This window comes from Fukomys damarensis, unplaced genomic scaffold (assembly GCF_012274545.1).
Source record: "Fukomys damarensis isolate Sample0158 unplaced genomic scaffold, DMR_v1.0_HiC HiC_scaffold_8, whole genome shotgun sequence".
In the NCBI taxonomy this organism is placed as follows: Eukaryota; Metazoa; Chordata; class Mammalia; order Rodentia; family Bathyergidae; genus Fukomys; species Fukomys damarensis.
Window position 1 is genome coordinate 31,394,199 of NW_022900920.1, and position 20,099 is coordinate 31,414,297.

Genomic DNA, 20,099 nt, shown 5'->3' on the forward strand with positions numbered 1-20,099 from the left:
AGGGCGGTGGGCACCTGGTGCGGCGCGGCGAGAGAAGGGAGCCTTCCGCGCCCTCGCTTCAGCTGGGAGGGCGGCCGCGCGCTCTGGCCTCTGGGTGGTCGTGGGTGCAAAGTTGCCCACTTTGGAAGATAAAGATGCCCTGGCTGCGGTACGGCACACCCGAGAGAACGGACTCCTTTGGAAGCACAGCTTCACATTTGCAGCGTTGTAACTTTCAACCTCATTTTGAAAGGTGGGAGGTCTGAGTCCACATTGTAACCAAGGTATACACATTGTTTATAATGGAGTCTTGAGGTTAGGGTTTAGGGTGTTTGGTTCTGTTTGTGTTTGTTACTGGTTTTGCTTCTGTTTGGAAACGGTGTGCTGTATTGCCCAAGCGGGTCTGCAGCGCCTCAGCTGAAGCAGTCCTGCTGCCCAGTCCCTGAAGTAGCTGGGACTGCAGGCAGGGGCCGCTTCGTCCAGCTGATTTGAGAACTTGAGAAGGCAAAAAGATATTTGTATTTTAAAACTACTTCCATTGCATTTGCAGCGCCTGATTAATCTCACTGAGCTGACCCCGTATATCCTGTGTTCCATTTGCAAAGGTTACCTAATAGATGCAACTACAATTACAGAATGCCTTCATACCTGTAAGCGTGTGGTTCAGATTTCTGAATAAAATTTCCAATTTGTGAAATATCTTTAAAGCATTCTAATGCTAAACATTTTCTTTTTCAACAGTTTGTAAAAGCTGCATTGTAAGACATTTTTACTATAGCAACAGATGTCCAAAATGCAACATAGTAGTACATCAGACACAACCTCTTTATAACATAAGGTAAGACGAATACAAAGTAACAGTCATTTTAACTTTGTTTTTTCTGAAAGCTTGATGTGTATTGAGGAATAAATTCTTGGTCTCCTTCAAAATTAGAAGAGAGCTACATATTCTTTTAAGAAATGCATGTAGGGCCGGGAATTTAGCTCAGTGGTTCCACCGCCTGCCTCTCAAGCACAAGGTCCTGAGTTCGATCCCCGGTACCCCCCCCAAATTATGCATGTAGAACACTTACTATGTACCAAGCACTGTGATATCTGCTGGGGATTTAAAAACAAAGAAAGATAAATAGAGGCCTCTTTTCTTGGGGATTTAAATCATATCACACAAATTCATTATCTTGTTTAGGCTTGTAATTTTTATTATATATGTTCATATATATCTTTTTATTATATTTATATTTTTGTACTAGAAATCGAACTTAGAGCCTTGCCCCTGCCAGGTGGGTGCTAAGCTGCTGAGCTACATCGCTGGCCCTCAGAAGTTCTTTTATAAATAATACCTGAAACAACTGGCTTCAGTTTTTGTTTGTTACTGGGGAGCAAACTCGGAACCTGGCACTTGTTAGGCAGGCAGCGGAACCACTGAGCTAAATCCTCAGCTCAACAAATGGCTTTTTTAAGTAAAGCCTATCATTCATAGATCATAATATATTGTTAATCAAGTTTTCAATTCCTGCTCACTTTCCTAAGAAAAATGCTAAAAGTAGATTACTTTCGTTCGCTCAGCAAATACTAAGTTTTTTATTACTCTATGGAAGAGTGCTTTGTAGGTGATACACAGAAGTCAAAACTGGGGAGTAGGGATGTAGCTCAGTAATGGAGTCCTTGCCTAGCATGTGCAAGGCCCTAGGTTTTATCCCTAGCACCACACACACACAAATTAAAAATATAGTTTGTACCCTCAAGCTTAGATCTAATTAAGGGAGTAAGACAAGGAACAATTTAGTGAACTGCCCAAGATCCCTTGAGTACCTACAGTTCTGTATACTTGAGGCACTCTTAGTCTCTTGGAAGATTTATAGCCCTCTCAGGAGCTGTGAGTGCTCCCTTAAAGTAACTCAGCTCTGAGAAAGGAGATTCCTTCTCCCATTGAGAGACCATGTTAACTCACCATGTGCCAAAATGCATTTTTCCAAATTCTGAGGTATTTTCCATCCTTTCCTTTTATTAGGTTGGACCGACAGTTGCAAGACATAGTGTACAAATTAGTGATCAATCTAGAGGAAAGTAAGTTTCTTTTATTACATAGTTGTGAATCCCAGCATCTCTGACACTGCTAGTTACATTTTAAGTGTAATTTAGTCTGTTTTATCATTTTTTAGGAGAAAAAAAGCAAATGCATGATTTCTATAAAGAAAGAGGTCTAGAAGTGCCTAAACCTGGTAAGTTTGGGTGTATACATAATGTATTTATAGATTAAATAACACTTAATAAAAATAAAATCATGTCCTTTGAAGTTCTTTTTGGCAATAGCTAGTTACATGAGCAAAGAGAAAAATATTTTGAAGATTATTCTGTGGTGTAATCCAGTTTGATTGTGTATAAGAATTAAGAGGTATAAAGTCTAGAGCTGAATTTTCGGAGGAGTTTGTTTCTAGCCCTGCCACTTTCCTAGATGATTTTAGCAAATTACTTCAATGTCTATTTCCTCATCTTTAAACTAACAATAATAAAGGCATTTCATTAAAAAATACTGAGTAGTACAAGTACTTAAAACTGCCTGACACATAGTAACTGCTCAAACATTATCATTATCATTATTATTATTGTTATTGATACTGGGGCTTGAACTTGGGACCCTACCCTTGTGAGGCAGGTGGTGGAACCACTGAGCTAAATCCCCAGCCCTCAAACATTATTTTTCATGATGCTGGTAATGTCACAGTTTTCAAGTCAGATAGATTTGGGTTTAAATTTTGATTCTTCCACTACCTGGTAATCCTAGGCAAGATATCTAATGTGGTAAGCCTCAGTTTATTAGTATTTTTTGAAGTAGCAGTAGTACATATAGGAGTATAAGAATTAAATGAGGGCCAGGATTTAGCTCAGTGGTGTTGCTGCCTGCCCAGCAAACACAAGGTCCTGAGTTTGATCCCCAATACCAAAAATAAACAATTAAATGAGCACCCGGAGTGGTGGTACATGCCTGTAATCCCAGCACTTCCAAGGCAGGAGGATTGTGCAAATTCAAGGCCAGTTTGAACTTTCTAGTTGAGACCCTGTCTCAAAAAAAAGAGAAAAGAATGAGATGATGATGCGTGAGAAAAGAATGAGATGATGATGCGTGACTTGATTTTGTGTGAGATGAAAATGAGATGATATATGGTGTGCTGACCATAAGCCCTGGCATATTTATAAAGCATTGTCTACAAGTACTGTTTCTGTTCTGATGTGCTCTTTCTGTTGCCCTAATAAATTGGTCGCACATATCTGCATTGTGAAGTGGTCCCCTGAACTTGTCACTAATGTCACTGGCTTTGACAGATGAGCTGCTGTTATTAATGAAAAGATTGTTTGTGAACTTTCTCAAAGATCTCAATTTATAAAATTTTTATCCTAAATCAACTTTTTTATTTTCTATAAAATAGCTGTGCCACAGACAGCTCCTTCAAGCAAAGGAAGAACTAAGAAAGTCCTAGAATCAGTGTTTCGTATTCCACCTGAACTAGATATGTCTTTGTTACTGGAATTCATTGGGTGAGTACTCTTAAAAAAAAATCTTCTTAAACTTAACATAAAGTTTTTTCTGTGTAGTTGAGGCTAGTCTAGAACTTACTGTGTAGCCCTGTCTAGCCTCCAACAACACTCAGTGTTCTCTACACCACCGTACCTGTTCATAAATAATTTTTTAAGTCCCAACAATTCTGAAACTATCTTGAACTCAGTTAAAATCAAGTTTTTTTGTGATATCCTTTTAAAAATTAATTGTGAAATATTTATGATTTTTAAGACAGGATCTTGCTATGTTTTCCAGGCTGGCCTCAAATTTATTATCCTCTTGCCTTGTTCTCCTGAGTAGCTGGGGTTATAGGTGTGCCAGGCATGTACTATGACACTTGGCTGATTTAATTTTTTTTTATCGAGTTTATTGGTACTTTTTAAGTATACAGTACAGTTACATTCATCATTGGGATCTTGTACCTTTATGACTTAAATTTTAATAAGAATATTTAACTAAAAACTGAAGCCGGGTGTGGTGGCCTGTAATCTCAGAATTTGGGAGGCAGAGGCAGGAGGATCACTGCAAGTTTACAGCCAGCCTGGAATACATGGTGAGTTCAAGATTAGCCTGAACTACATAATGAGACCTTGTCTCAAACAACCAAAACAATAAAAAAATTATTTTGAACCAAAAAAAAAAAAAAAAATGGAAGGAAAGATACTTTAGAGTCTGAGGCAGGAGGATTGCAAGTTTGAGGTCCTGGGCAACCTAGCAAAACCCTGTTTCAAAAAAAAAAAAAAAAAAAATGGGTGTAGCTCAGTGGTAGATTGCCCTGGGTAAACCCTAGTACTTCAGGAAAAATGAAGTTATTTTGGGCGATTAACATTTTCCTCTAGTGCGCAGGAGGAATTTGGAATTTTTGTTGTTTTGTTTTGTTTTTTGTTTTTGAGACAGAGTCTCACTTTGTGGCCCACGCTGGTCTCACCATCCTCCTGTCTCAGCTTCTTGAGTGGTAGGATTACAGACATGTACCACCACACCTAGCTGAAATCAGTTTTGGGTACCTATTTATTTATTTATTTTTGTTGTGGGGGTGCCTTTTTTTAAAAAGCATACCACAGGACTGGGGATGTAGCTCATTGGTGCAATGCCTGCGTGGCAAGTATGAGGTCCAAAGTTCAATCCCTGGATCCGCAAGAAAATAAGTATACCACAAAAGTCATACTACTGAAGTAACCTATAGGAAGGTTTTTGTTTTGTTTTGTTTTTTTGAGACAGATTCTCACTATGTAGTTGAGACTGACCTGAAACTCACTATGTAGCCCAGGGTGGTCTCGAACTCACTGCCTCAGCCTCCCAAGTGCTGGGATTACAGGCGTGCGCCACCACGCCCGGCTGCAGGAATGTTTTTCATGACAGGAGAAATGGCAGGTGAATTTTAGATTAATGCAAATACAAGGGTAAATTTGATCTACCTGGTAACTCTGTTTGAGTTGGAAGAGGAAAACTACTGAGATAGGTTCAGTCTGTTCTCAGTAATTTTTCAACTGGTAGAATATAAAACTTGATTTTCCCCCTAAATTTAGTATACATGACTTATGACAATGTCTTGTCCTTTTTTGTTCTTTAGTTTCTAAGTGTAAAGTAGTTTATAAAAATAAGTAATCTAAACTGGTGGCACATGCCTGATTCCAGAATTCTGAGAGGTTGAGGCAGGAAGATGACAAATTCATGCCCAGCCTGGGCATGTTAACAATTTAGGGAGATTCTGTCTCAAAATGAAAAGTCAGAAAAGGACTGGGGACGCAGCTCAGGGAAAAGACCCTGGATTAAACCCCCCATATAGGGGGGGAATTTAAGACAGTACCGTATAGCATATACAGAAAGGCCAAGAAACAGGTACTATAGCATGTAGAAAGAGCTTAGTTTGTCGGGGGGGTGGTTGTTGTTTTTAGTACTAGGGATCGAACTCAGAACCTTGCACTTGCAAGGCAGGGGTGGTACCACTGAGCTAAATCCCTGGCCCTCTGTGTCTGTCTTTCCCTTTTCCCTTTGTACTGGGGATTGAACCCAGGGCCTTTGAACTGAGCTACATCACCAGCCCATTTTATTTATTTCTGAGGTAGGGTATTACTAAATCACTAAATTGCCCAGACTTGGCTTAAATTTGTGATTTCCCTTGCCTCAGCCTCTGAGAGTGCTGGGATCACAGCCAAGTGCCTCTATGCTCAGCAATTCATATTGTGAAGTTGGAGGTTCTAATAGCAACTCAAAGCCTTGTTGTAAATCAACATTCATCATGTTCTTACATGTCTAAACTATTATCAGTATTATATCATACAATGCTGCTATCAATATTGACATAATGCAGTGTCATTCCATAGTAAAAGTTTAATGGTCTATGGTACTGTAATATGTCCAACTTGTGAACCCAAAGTGTAAAGTGACAGAAACTTGATGTAGTTATATTCTCTATAGTGTATGTAGTTGAATGCAGGATAATGTTTGGTAAACAGGAAAGGTAATGTCTCACCCTATATGCTGTGTGAGTCCATCTGGAGTTTGTGATCATTTCTAAGTACCATTTTATTTATTTTTTGTTTTGTTTTATTTCTCAGTAGTGTTTTAACAGATTAGTAAACCAATGTATAATTAGAATAATAAGCTTGAAAATGTTATATTTGACAGTGGAAGAAATACCAACACTTAGTTTGAAAAAGAGAAAGCAATGATAAATCCCTCTAGTTAGTTTCAAATATTTATATAAGATTATCACATAAGAAAAATTGGAGTACCAATGGGCAAAACAAGGACCAGCAGGTATAAATTGCAGGAGGAAATGTGTTTGATCTCATGCAAACGTTTTCTAACAAAGTTGCCCACAAATAGAATGGACTGACTTCTCAGTTAAGAAGCTTTTTCTTTTTTCTTTTGGTACCGGGGATTGAATTTGGGACCTTGCACTTGCGAGGAACGTGGTGGAACCAATGAGCTAAATCCCAGACCCAAGAAGCTTTTTCTTAAAATAAAATAATTAACTAATTAATTCTGGCCAGGTATGTATGAGTACATGCCTATAATCCCAACTACTCAGGAGACTGTCTCAATAAAATTAAAAAGAGCTGGGGAAGCTGAGAGTGGTGGTGCATACCTGTAGTCCCACCACTTGGGAGAGTGAGGCAGGAGAATCACCATGAGTTCCAGGCCAGCTGGGCTACACAGTGAGTTTGAGATCAGCCTGAACTACATAACAAGACTTTGTCTCAAAGAAAAAAAAAAAGATCTGGGAATATAGCTCAGGCTGGGTGTGGTGGCACACGCGTGTGATCCAAGCACTCGGAAGGCTGAGGCAGGAGGATCGCTGTGAGTTCAAGACCAGCCTGTACATAGTGAGTTCCAGGTTAGTCTCAACTATATAGTGAGACCCTATCTCAAAAAAAAACAAAAAACAAAACAAAACAAAAAAGGAATATAGCTCAGTCATAAAGCTTTTGCCTAGCATGTACAAGCCACAGGGTTGGATTCCCCACCACCAAAAAAAAACCACACACAAAAAACAAAGGCAAAACACAAACCAGAAGCTGATGTAATTGTAATCTTGCCTTTTTTTCACAACACAAAAGAGATGAAAGAACGTGGACTTGTGCCTGGTGGCACATGTCTCTAATCCCAGTTACTTGGGAAACTGAGGTGGAAGATTGCAAATTTGAGGCTGCCTGGCAACATAGTGAGACAGTATCTTAAAGAAAGAATGAGCAGGGCTGGGGATTTGGCTTAGTGGTTCTGCCTCCTGCCTCTCAAGCTCAAGGGCCTGAGTTCGATCCCTGCTACCAAAAAACAAATGATAAAAAAAAAAGAGAGAGAAGCAGCAGCAGAACACATGTACTTTCATGCTAGGTATAGCTCAGTTTAAATCCAAGCTTAATAAAGCTTGATGACTTACTAGCTCTGATTGTCCTATACATATGAAGACCTGATAGAACATAATAGATGTTCAACAACTGTTAGTGTCCCTTGTCTCCCCCATGAGATAAGATTAACTGATTTATTCAGTAAATCTCTTTGGGCTTCTAGGTGGAAGACAAATGTGAGTAAAATCATGCCCAGGTTGGTACGCTGAAAGTAAAATAACAGAAACAATAGCAAACCTCTAGGAAATATAAGCTGATATTGCTGGTGCTTACCTATAGCCCTGGGGAGGCTGAGGCAGGAGGATCAGTTTGAGGCTAGCTGGACAATATACCAAGACCTCATCTCAAGAAAAGAAAAAAAGGTTGGGTGGTAGTGCCTGCCTATAATTCCAGCACTTGGTGAGTAAAATAAAAATTTTGACATGTATTCCCATAAGGAGAAAAGAATATACTTTTAACTTGTGAAATAAGTATGTACTGGAATAACATACTGGATAAAACTGCCTTTTATTATCAATAGGTGGCAGAAATGACAATTACATTAGTTTATAAAGATTTAGGTGACCCTGTTTTAAAATAGAAATAACTAGGGCCAGGGATTTAGCTTAGTGGTGCCACACCTGCCTCACAAGCTCAAAGTCCTGAGTTCTATCCCTGGTACCGCCAAAAAAAATTAATTCATTAATTAAAAAATAAATAGATGTTTCTCAAGTATGTATATACATTTGTTATTGTATTATGATTAAACATATAAAGTGTTAAATGTTAATTAACTTTGCTCTCATTTTTCAGTGCTAATGAAGGCACAGGACATTTTAAGGTATTTTGCTTTTACTTTTTATTCATTTCATAAGAGGACCCTATAGCATAATACAAATTTGAGTCTGACTTACAATAAAATGGAGGTTATCTTCAATTATAGTAAAAAATATTTCACAAATAAATTATTTAAATATGAAGTGCCTTCAGCAATGATCTGGCATGATAGGTTTCTAAGAAGAGGAATTATTAAGTAGGGATTTGTTATTAATTCAGAACAATAGCCTAAGGAGAAATAAGTGAATAATTTTAAAAACTAAAATCAAATGCTGTGTTAATTCAAAGCTTTTTTTTTTTTTTTTTTGCATAGTTGGTATCTGAAGTTAAATGTGAGCTTAAAATTTTTACAAATGACTTTTTTTTTGGCTCAAGTTAACCTGCCCCAACTTGTTAGTCATTTACAAATTTTAGAGGTGAGAACACACTTGTAACATACAGAAGCTCAGAGTTGTCTCAAGGGCTCCAGAGTCTCAGATGCTGCTGTATAGTGTTTCTAATATAGGATGAGTCATTCAGAAAAAGGAAACTCCTGCCGGGAGGCTAAGCTGCAAGTTCAAAGCCAGCCTGGAGTATACAGTGGGACCCTGTCTCAAAAAACAAACAACCAAAAAGAAAAGGAAAGGAACCCCTATCCCCTTTACCAGGGATCGAACTCAGGACCTTATACTTGCCAGCCAAGTAAGGCACCCCTGAGCTGCATCCCTGGCCCTGGAAACTTATTGAAAAGGGTAAACCATGCCTTATAGTTACTTAGGCCTATAAATATATAAGGAACAGGTAACTCTGATCTGTTTTAGATTTTCAGTGACTTTGTAAAAGTCTTTGCTAAAATTCAGGTGAGTTATACCTTTTGAGTATCCTGTTTTGTTTTGTGAATACACTAGATCAAAGACATGAATTAAAGTATAGGAAAAAGGTAAGTACTTCTCTGGATGTGACGTCTATATGTCTTGTAGAGAGCAGTGTGATTGAGAGAATATAGCATTAAGTCCTTATGATTTTTGGTAACTTTAAACCTCTTCAAAGCTGTGAAGTATCAAACTAATGGTAATTCATTTTAGGAAATTGTTTCATGGCATTTGTTTAGGAAACTTTTATATCAGTGATACCTTTCATAACAAGGTAGAAAAGTGGCAGAAAGTCTCTATATGGTACAAGCACAGGATTATGTTGTTTTAGTGTTCCCTGAGATATCTGTCCAAAGATCTGTGGTAGCCAGACAGGACAGAACTTCTAAAACTCCATGAAGAAAGAACTAGAAAATAAATTGAAATGTTACTCTGTTGCTTCCATAAAGGCACATGTGTACTTGGAATATAGTTCTGATCCTTACACATCAAAAAACTTGATAATAACCAGGCGTGGTGGCGCATGCCTTTAATCCCAACACTCGGGAGGCTGAGGCAGGAGAATTGCTATGAGTTCGAGACCAGCCTGGGCTGCATAGTGAGTTCTAGGTTACTCTCCTCTACATAGTGAAGCCCTGTCAAAAAAAAAAAAAAAAAAAAAAAAAAAAAAAAGATAAAAATGCCACCTATGAGGTGTTTTCGCCAAAACAAGCATGAAAAGGCTCATACATTTACATTTAACTGCTAATTTCCAGGAAATACAGGATGAAGTAATACATTAAATGACACTGACGGAATATAATAGGCTAAATCTAGATGGTGGAAAACTATATAACAAAAGATTCCTATTATTACTATTATATATTGGTTTTTGAGATTAGGTCTCACTATGTAATTTAGGCTGGTCTTGAATTCAGTGTAGCTCAGGCTGGCTTCAGTCTTGTGGCGGCCTGAGTTCAACCTGTGAACTGTGTATCTCAGCTTCTCAAGTGCTGGGATTACAGGTGTATGCTTTCATACACAGTTTAAAGAGATTAAAAAAAATCTACAGATGGAATCTGCTGATTAAAATAGCTAAAGGGACATATAAATTAATTGTATTATAAGAACTCTATTTGGGTTTGATTTGAAAAGTAACCGGTAAAATTTTTTCTTTTGAGATAATAGTCCTAAGTTGGAAACAGTGTAAACATCCGTAACTGATGAGTGGATAAACCAAATGTGGTATGTCTATGTAAAGGAAAATCATTTGGTAAGGAAGAGTGTTCTGACACATGCTACAGCATTGATAAATCCTGAAAACATTGTGCCGAGTGAAAGGCCAGACATAAATTTGTGTCTCTTGTTACCTTCCACATAGATCAGACATCCAGAACAGGGACCTTCGTAGATACAGAAAGCAGAGTAAGTGGTTGCCAGAGTCTGATGGGGGAGACGAAATGCAGAGTGACTATTAATTTAGATGAACTTCAGTTTTGGATTATGAGGATGTTCTGAAATGAGGGATGATGGCTCTGCAATTTTGTAAATATACTAAAATCCATCAAAATGTACACTTCTTAAAGGGTAGATGTAATAGCATATGGACTACATCTCAGTAAAGGTGTTTTTTTTTTTAATAACCAAATTCAGTAGAAACTTTGAACAGAAGAATTATTTATAATTTACTCTAAATGTTTTGAGAATATTAAAATGTATCTGGCTGGGTGTGGTGGCACTCATCTATAATTCCAGCCCTCAGGAGGCTGAGGCAGGAGGATCACTGAGCATTCCAGACTCTCAGTTGTTGTAAGTTTGTGTTTTTCAAAAAGTTGAAGGTGAGGAATGAAAAGAACTAACCATTTCTTATCAAATATCTAGAACTAGGTGCAATAGTATACACTTGTAGTCCTAGGTTGTTTGGAGGTGGAGGCAGGAAGCATTGCTTGAGCTGGGAGTTAAGACCAGTCTGGGCAATACAATGACACCCTATCTCAAAATACAGTCAGTGAGTCCCGGGTATTTAGCTCATTGGTGCCGCCCCTTGCCTTGCAAGTGCAAGGGCCTGAATTTGATCCCTGGTACTGAAAAAAACAAAAACAAACATACAGTTAGTGTTAAAGTATTTTCTCAAATAGTGTGATTTTTTTAAAAAAACACTTTTTAAGGCAGGATCTGAACAGAGTCCACAGAGTTTTCCATTTTCTTTTGCAAATTATTGTTGACAAAACTGAGTCCCTTGTCTTGTGATTTCTGATAGATTGAGTTTTCATGTTGTGTCTCTGGCATAGTTCAACATAGTCTCCGTCTCATCTTTGTCATGAACTAGTGGTCTACTGTGAGTATTGAGCAGACAGGCTTACATGAGGGGAGCAGAGATATGCCCCGAGTTGTCTTGAGGGCCGTAGGGTCTCTGTGTAACATTAGCAGCTGTTCAGGCTCACTGTGCAAGTGCACTAATGTTCTAGGAGTTGACATTGATGCTGTCTTCCATGTTCTTGTATTAGTTGGAATAGTTCTGTAAATTGAAGAAACTTTCTTTTGTCCACTTGGTTACTCATTGATACAGTTCTTATAGGAAAAGGCAGGCTAAATGCTTGATTCGTTCTTGTTATTTTCCAAAGTCAAAGTAGTGATTTACTGGCAAACTCCAGTCATGGCCAATTAATTTTTGTTATTTTAATTTTTACTTTATTATAAACTCAAGGACTTAAGCATAACTGTGATGCAGTCCATTTCAGTTATTGCCCTTTTGTGTTTTGTATGGCAGGAGAGATTGCTGTGCTTAATTTCAGGTATGTTGGAATCTGGAATTTTCTCTGTTTATTTGCAGATAGTAGGAAGATATTAAGTATAGCATGTGTAGGGGGAGGAAGCAAATTGTCTCCTGAAAAAGCTGTGTGAATTAGAGAAGGAGAAAGCCCCTTTTAACTTGTGAGCATGGAATAATCATGTGAGTTCCCAACTTTGAATATCAAGACCAATTTTTTATCTCTCAAATACTGGCTTACCTCATAACTGTAAGAATTGCAGTATTGATTATTTTAGCTAAATTGTTTTTATCAAATACTTGGTGTAAGGTGCCCAACAGGAATTTAGAAACAAGGAACTGGATTGTCCTCTGCTGGTATAACTGAAGCCTGCTGCTAAGATGGTAAGCCAGAATCTGACCTTCAGGAATGTACTGGTAGACAGGAAGGCATCCAGTTAGATTATGTGGATACAGCTTCTCAGGGCGCTAGATGGGATTCTTATTTGTGGTGAGGTACTTTCACGGGGACTCTCCTGGGGTACTGCTTTACCTCCTCTTCAGTGAGATTGCCTGTACTTTGCAAAATGTATCTATACTTGCATCCAGAGAACATGAGAACTGCCCAGCTCCTTGTGGTACCTATCTCCCAGCACTCTGGGAGGAGGCAGGAGGGTCACAAGTTCATTTAGCGGCTGAGGAAGACCCTTGTCTCAAAATAAAGGGGATGTAGCTTAGTGGGAAGGTACTGGATCAAACCCCAGTGTTCTGTCCATACATGTGTGTGCGCGCGTATGAACTTTGGCATTTTTATCCAGATGATACCAGTGTCCCACGGTGACAACTGGTTCCCTGTAGGAGTTGGAATCCTTCACATAGAGCAAAATTGTACAAGTCATTTTAGAGACAGCTGGCTCACAACACAGCAGTAATACCATCAATGCTAACAATGTGTCAGATCGTATTTGCATACATTAACTTGTCCACATAATTATAAGGTAGATGATGTTTTCTGCTTTACAAGTGGGAGACAAATAAAGAAAGGCTCAGTAACTTGCTGGAAGATTTGCACCTAGAGCGAGGCAGAGCTGGGATTTGAACTCAGGAGGTCTGTCTCTGGGTACCTGCACTCATGCCTCTGTTGTCTGTCAGGCTGTGGTACCTGAGTCATCTACCAGTCCCTCCAGGATAACAGGCAAGCTTGAGATATATGAAGAAGTGGAGCGATGGTCTAATTCAGTCAGGAAGAGACTTGAGAACCAGACTGCGGATAAGATTGTTGGGTGGAACCAGTGTGCCTCTAACCTGCCTTGGCCTCTGCATAGTCACTTGAGGCTCCTTCTCTGCTAGTTCTAGAAAAACACTTACGAAGTTTCCTAAAAGTTACACTTTTAGACCCGATTTCCTCAGCTTTTTGCTTAAATTAGTTGATAATAGCCTGAATTGTCCCAGAGAGAAAGAGGCTGGATGAGCATTAGTTTCTACTCCATCCGTCCCCTACTATCCCTCAGATTATTATATCATACTATAGCCACACGGGTCTGGATGTTAATCTTTTCATTTAAAAGAAAAGCCTTTATTTTATTTTTTTAAATTAATTTTATTGGTACATTTTAGGTATACAATGTAATGACATTCACCATTGGAAATTTGTGCTTTACAGGATGTATCTTGGTTCTTATTTTTCCCCATTCCCCTGCTCTCCTCTCAACCCCTTCACCTCTCCCTATTTACAAAGATTTTGTTTCCACTGAAAAGCTTTATTATGTGTGTTTTTTTGTTTTTTTGAGATGGGGTGTTGCTCTATTGCACAGGATGGTCCTCGACTCCATTCCTATGCTCAGGTGACCCTCCTGTCTCAGACTGAAGTAACTGGGACTACAGGTGCACTCCTGTGTCTTCCTTATTATGGAAATTTAAAAGCTTACAGAAAAGTGGAATAGTATAGTGAACCCTTATATATACTGCAGTAATTATAAACTCATGGTCAATCTTGTTTACACCTTTACCACTTTTCCTCTTGTCATAAATTAATTTTTTTTTTGGCAGTACTAGGTACTGAAACCAGGGCCTTTGCACTGAGCTACATCTCTTGCCTGTTGGTTTTTTTTTGTTGTTGTTGTTGTTTTGGTACTGGGGATTGAACCAGAACCTTGCACTTGTGAGGCAGGTGGCAGCACCACTGAACTAAATCCCCGGCCCCCATCTCTTCTTAAAAATTTTTATTTTGAAAAAAGGCCTTGCTAAGTTACCCAGACTGGGCTGAAAATTGTGATCCTCCTTTCTCAGCCTCCTATAGTGCTGGGATTGCAGCATGTGCCACCATGCCCTGCCTACCTGTCATAAAATTGTGAAGCAAATCCCAGACTATATATCATTTATGAGTTTATCTATTTACTGTTTGCTTCTAAATAATAAAGACTACTTTCATAAACATGATACTGGTAATAATACTGCTTTGCTTCTTTTTTTTATGTGCTGGGGATTGAATCCAGGTCCTTAGGTGTGTTAGGCAAGCACTCTACCATAAAGTTATACTCCTGACCCAATACTGCCTTTTTAAAAATTAATGGTAATTCACTGGGGCTGGATATGTAACTAAGTGATGGAGTAGGTACTTACCTATGGAAATTGCTGGGCTCATCTCCCAGCACCAAATAAATAAATATCCATAATAATAATAGTTATATAATCAAATATCCATGTACTGCACTACTTCAGTTTCCTAGATTGATCCCAGCATTTGAGAGGCTGAGGCAGGAGGATCACCACAGGTTCAAGGCTAGCCTAGACTACACAGTGAGTTCCAGGCCAGCCCAAAACTACTTCGACCCTTTCTCAAAAAATAAAAGAATATCCTAAATTGAATTTCATAGAATCACAGTATTGATATCTTTAGCTAAGTTAATTTTAACTAATTCAATTGATTTTTTTGTTTGTTTGTTTGTTTGTTTTTGGACCGGGGATTGAACTTGGAACCTTGTACTTGCAAGGCAGCTGGCACCATTGAGCTAAATCCCCAGATCTCAACTGAATGCTTTGTAGGTTTTGTTTAAATACTGGTGCAGATAAGGTCCACATATTGTAATTGGTTGCTTTATCTGTCGTGTATAATCCTTCATGTTTTCAGTCTTGCCATCCTTCCATCTTTTTTTCTCTTGGAGTTTTTTTTTGTTTGTTTTGTTTTGTTTTGTTTTATTTTTATTTTTTTGAGACAGGGCCTCACTGTGTAGTTAAGACTGACCTGGAACTCACTATGTAGCCCAGGCTGGTCTTGAACTCACAGTGATCCTCCTGCTTCAGCCTCCTGAGTGCTGGGATTACAGGTGTGCGCCACCACACCCGGCTCTTGGAGTTTTTTGTTGTTGTTGTTGAACCTAAATTGTTTTAGACATTTGATCTTGGGTATTTTCTGTCTTGTTTCTTCTTTCTGGTTTTTATGTTTTTGAGATTGGATCTTACTGTGTAGCTCAAGTAGGCCTCAAACTTGAGTTCCTTCTGCCTCAGCCTCCTACATGCTGGAATTATAGGCATGTGCTGCTACCCCCAGCTTATTTTCTATCTTCATTGTGTAAATTCAATATTTGAATACACTGAATTCTGTTTCTTTCTTCTTTTTGGTTTTTTTTTTTTGAGACAGGGTCTCACTATGTAGTTGAGACTGACCTGGAACTCACTATGTAGCCCAGGCTGGTCTCGAACTCACAGCAATCCTCCTGCCTCAGCTTCCTGAGTGCTGTGATTATAGGCGTGCGCCACCACGCCAGGCTAAAAGACAGCCCCTTTAACAAATGGTGCTGGGAAAACTGGCTACGCACATGCAGAAGATTGAATGTAGACCCATTACCTCTTACCATGTACTAAAGTAAAACCAAAATGGAGCAAAGAACTAAATGTTAAAGGAAACATTTAATCTACAAGAAGATAAAATAGGTGAAACTCTTGAAGACATAGGCATAGGCAAGTACTCTCAACTGCACAAGAAATAACATCAAGAATCAGCAGATGGGATCATATCAAATTCAAAGGCCTCTGTGTAACCAACACCAACATTGGAGAGACAACCTACAGAGTAAGAAAAAAATTTTTTCCAGGTATACCTGGAACAGAAGACTAATATCTAGAATACATAAGAACTGAAAAAAAAAAAAAAATGAAATCCCCTAAACAACCCATCAAAAAATGGACAACTAAAATGAACAGACAGTTAGAAGATGTACAAATGGCCAATAAATACATGAAGAGGAACCCTTCTACACGGTTGGTAGGAATATAAACTAGTAAAATCACTATGGAAATCAGCATGGAGATTCTTCAAAAACTAAAACTAGAAATTCCATTCAACCCAGCTATTCCTCTTCTAGGAATCTTCCTGAAAGAGTTAAAGGTATCATATTACAGAAATACCTGCATACCCATGTTTATAACAGTACAATTCGTAATAGCTAAATCCTGAAAGTGGCCTATACATCAATTAACAAATAAAAGAATAAAGAAAAATTGGTGGCTATCCCAGTGGGGCACTACTGCGCCATAAAGGATAAATTTGAGCCATTTGTAGGAAAATGGATACATCTCAAGATAGTAGTGTTAAGTGAAGTAAATCAGACACAACTGAAGAGTTGACACCTTCAAAAAAAGAGAAACCAGACATATAAGCTTAAATATCAAATGGTTTCCCTTATATGTGAGTTCGAGACCAGCCTGAGCTACATAGTTCCAGATCAGTCTCAACTACATAGTGAGACCCTGTCTCAAAAAACAAAACAAACAAACAAATAAATAAGAGACTGTCTTTTTCCCCAGTGTATGTTTTGGCTTGGGGCCGGGGATTTAGCTCAGTGGTGCCGCTGCCTGCTTTGTAAGCACAAGGTCCCAAGTTCGATCCCTGGTACCAAAAAAAAAAAAAAAAAAAAAAACCCAAAAGGATCATTTTACTGTATGTGCCCTGGGTTGTTTCTCCATTCTCTCTTCTGTTCCATTGGTCTGCACTGTTTTTGAGCCAGTACCATGCTATTTTTATCACTGTAAAATAATTTATCATTCGTAAAATAATTTGAAGTCCGACTGATGCGTCCTACTTTGCTATTGTTGCCCATTACTGCTTTTGCTATTCTGGATCTCTTCCATATGAATTTTAAGATTTTTTTCTGGGTAATTCTGTGAGTAATGTTATTGGTGTTTTGACTGAAATTGCATTAAACCTGTGTTTCAGTTTCGGAAGTATGGACATTTTGACAATATTGGTTCTACCTATCCAGAAATAGGATATCTTTCCATTTTCTGATGTCTTCTCCTTTTTCAGAGTATTTTAGTTTTTGTGGCAGAGTTCTTTCTCTTCCTTGGTCAGGTTTAATTCCGAGTGTTTAATTTTTCTTGTGAATGGTACTGTTTTTCAAATGTCTTTCTCAGGGAACTCCTTATTGGAATATAGGAAAACTTAATTTTTCTATGTTGATTTTTATATCATACCACATTAATTAATTAATTCTAGGACTCTTGGAAATTTAGGGGTCTTCTATGTGAGGATCATGTCATCCATCTACAAATAATGATCATTTGACTTTTTCCTGTACATTTCCCTTTTTTTTCTTTCTCGCCTTTTTGCTCTGGCTGATTGATTTGATTATGTTGTTGAACAGAAGCAGTGATGATAGACATCCTTGTCATGTTTCTGATTTTAGAGGGAAAGCTTTCAGCTTTTCCTCACTTAATATGATGTTGGCAGTAGATTTGTCATAAATGGCTTTTGTCATATTGAGATAAAGTCCTTCTATACCTTTTTTTTCCAGAATTTTTGTTTTTATTGAATGGATGCTGGATTTTCTCAAAGGCACTTTCCATATCTATTGAGCTGACCATGTGATTTCTGTCCTTGCTTCTGTTTATATGATATATTACATTTATTGATTTGTATAAGTTGAGCCATCGTTGCATCCCTAGGATGAAGCCTACTTGGTTATGACTTATTGGAGTACAGGTTTTCAAAGTAGTTATTAATCTTCTGGATTTTATCAATGTCCATTGTGATTTCATCTTTTTCATTTCTTTTTTTCTTTTTTTTTGGGGGGGGGTACCGGTGATCAAAGTCAGCTCCTTGTGCTTGCAGGTCAGGCACCGGAACCACTGATCTAAATCCCTGACCCTATCTTTTTCATTTCTAACTGCATTGACTTGGGTTTTTTTCATTTCTTCTTTTGGTAAGATTGATAAGGATTTGTCTATTTTGTTTATTCTTTCAAAGAACCAGCTCTTCAATTAATTGTTTCTTTGTATTTTTTGTCTTAATGTCATTAATTTCTGTTCTGCTTTATAATTTCCTTCCTTGTACTAGCTTTGGATTTAGATTGGACCTTTAGCTGCATCCTTATTTTTGGGGGCTCTGGTTTTCTGAAATGAGCATTCACAGCTATAAACTGTTGTCTTATGACTGCTTTCATTGTGTCCCATAGATTCTGGTATATTGTATATTCTATGAGCATTATCATTTGAATCTAGGAACTAATTTCTTTCTTGATTTTTTTTTTTCCTGTGTCTCATCGATTATTCAAGAGTTCATTGTTTCAGCCTCTTTTTTTTTTTTTTTTTTTTTTTTTTTTTTTGGTACTGGGGATTGAACTCTGGACCTTGCACTTGTGAGACAGGTGGCGGAACCACTGAGCTAAATCCCCAGCCCTCAAGAGTGCATTGTTTAACTTCCATGTGTTTGCAGACTTTCTGTGGTTTCTTTTGCCATTGATTTCTAGTTTCATTGCTCTGTGATCTGATAATATGTGTAGGATAATTATGATTCTTTTGCATTTACCAAAGCGTGCTTATTGCCTAGCGTGTAGTCTATTTGGGAGAAAGTTCCTATTCTTCTTGAGCAGAGTATGTATTCTATTATTAGGTGGAACATTTTGTTGTCTATTAAGTCCACTTTGGTTGTTTTGTTTTGTTTTTTGGTACCAGGTATCAAACTCAGGACCTTGCTCTTGCAAGGTAGGTGGTGGCAGCACTGAGCTAAATCTCCATCCCTGTTTGTTTGGTTTTAATAAATTTTATTTTATCCTCTTTCCCCTTCAAGTCCCCTCCCCTCCCTATGTACAAAAGCTTTGTTTCCATTTTTTCCCTTCTATCTTCACTTTTTTTTTCTTGTTCCTTCCTTCCTTTCTCCCTCTCTCCTCCCTTGTTCCCCTTCCCATTTGGACACTTTCTTCCTGTTTCCCAACATCTATTATACCTTTCAGTCCTTATTTCTACTTTTGTTTTCTCACACCACAGAAACAATGCAGTATTTAAACATGTGTGTCCCATTTATTTCATTTGAGAGTATGGTCTCAAGGTCCATCCATTTAGCAATAAATGTCTGAAGCTCATCCTTCTTTATAATAGAGTAGTACTCCATTATATTAAAAAAGCTAGTTTTTTGGGGTTTTTTTGGTCCTGGGGATTGAACTCAGGCCCTTGCCACTTGCAAAGCAGGCTCCGGAACCACTGAGCTAAATTCCCACCTTTTTTTTTTTTTTTTTTTTTTTTTTTTTTTTTTGTTTGAGACTGACCTGGAACTCACTATGTAGCCCAGGCTGATCTTGAACGCACAGTGATCCTCCTGTCTCTGCCTCCTGAGTGCTGGGATTACAGGCATGTGCCACCACGCCCAGCAAGAGCTGTATCTTTATCCTTTATCCTAAGTCCATTTGTTTGAAGTTTGGTTCAACTCTGATATTTCTTTGTTGATTTTTTGTTTGTTTGTCTAGTTGACCTAATTATGACACTGGGGTATTGAAGTACCCCACTATAGTTGTGCTAATGTTTAGTATGAAATTGGGTCCATTGGTGTTTGGTTCATATATGTTTATAATTGTTATCTCTTCCTGTTGAATTTTTCCCTTAACCAATATGTGCTGACCTTTTCCTTTTTTGATCAGAGGCCTTGCCTCTGTCCCAAGATCCAAACCTCTCCTTTAATTTGGTAGAATAGGGTGCAGTGTACCCCCAGCACCTAGTTGTCTGGGAATTGACCACAGTTTTGTTAATGACACACAGACAATCCAGATATAGGCATATGGAGAAAATCAATTAATAGCAAGAACTCTGCCACCCTGGCAATATTGACAAAATCAGCAACAATAATAGAGTCAAAGTCAAAACTGGCTATTGACATACCATAAGAACTGATAATATACCTCCCTTAACCTTAGAAAAGGGGTCTGTAATATAGTATCAAGACAAAGACAAACCAAATACTGACATACAGTAAATATCTACAAAATACAGCAACTATACTTCCATCAACAATAGAAAAGAATTCAACAGTAATAGCATAGAAT

General features: G+C 38.1%; 1 protein-coding gene across 1 annotated transcript in view; it reads left to right on the forward strand.

Annotated features, from left to right (window-relative positions):
• Pcgf6 (polycomb group ring finger 6) overlaps positions 1-20,099 on the forward strand; it is a 38,287-nt gene that overhangs the window by 1,758 nt on the left and 16,430 nt on the right. Inside the window, exons 2-8 of the mRNA XM_010626516.3 lie at positions 3-148; positions 467-629; positions 721-817; positions 1,991-2,046; positions 2,142-2,201; positions 3,408-3,516; positions 8,185-8,212. Of these exons, the coding sequence (XP_010624818.1) occupies positions 3-148; positions 467-629; positions 721-817; positions 1,991-2,046; positions 2,142-2,201; positions 3,408-3,516; positions 8,185-8,212 (659 nt within the window). The remainder of the gene's footprint in view (positions 1-2; positions 149-466; positions 630-720; positions 818-1,990; positions 2,047-2,141; positions 2,202-3,407; positions 3,517-8,184; positions 8,213-20,099) is intronic.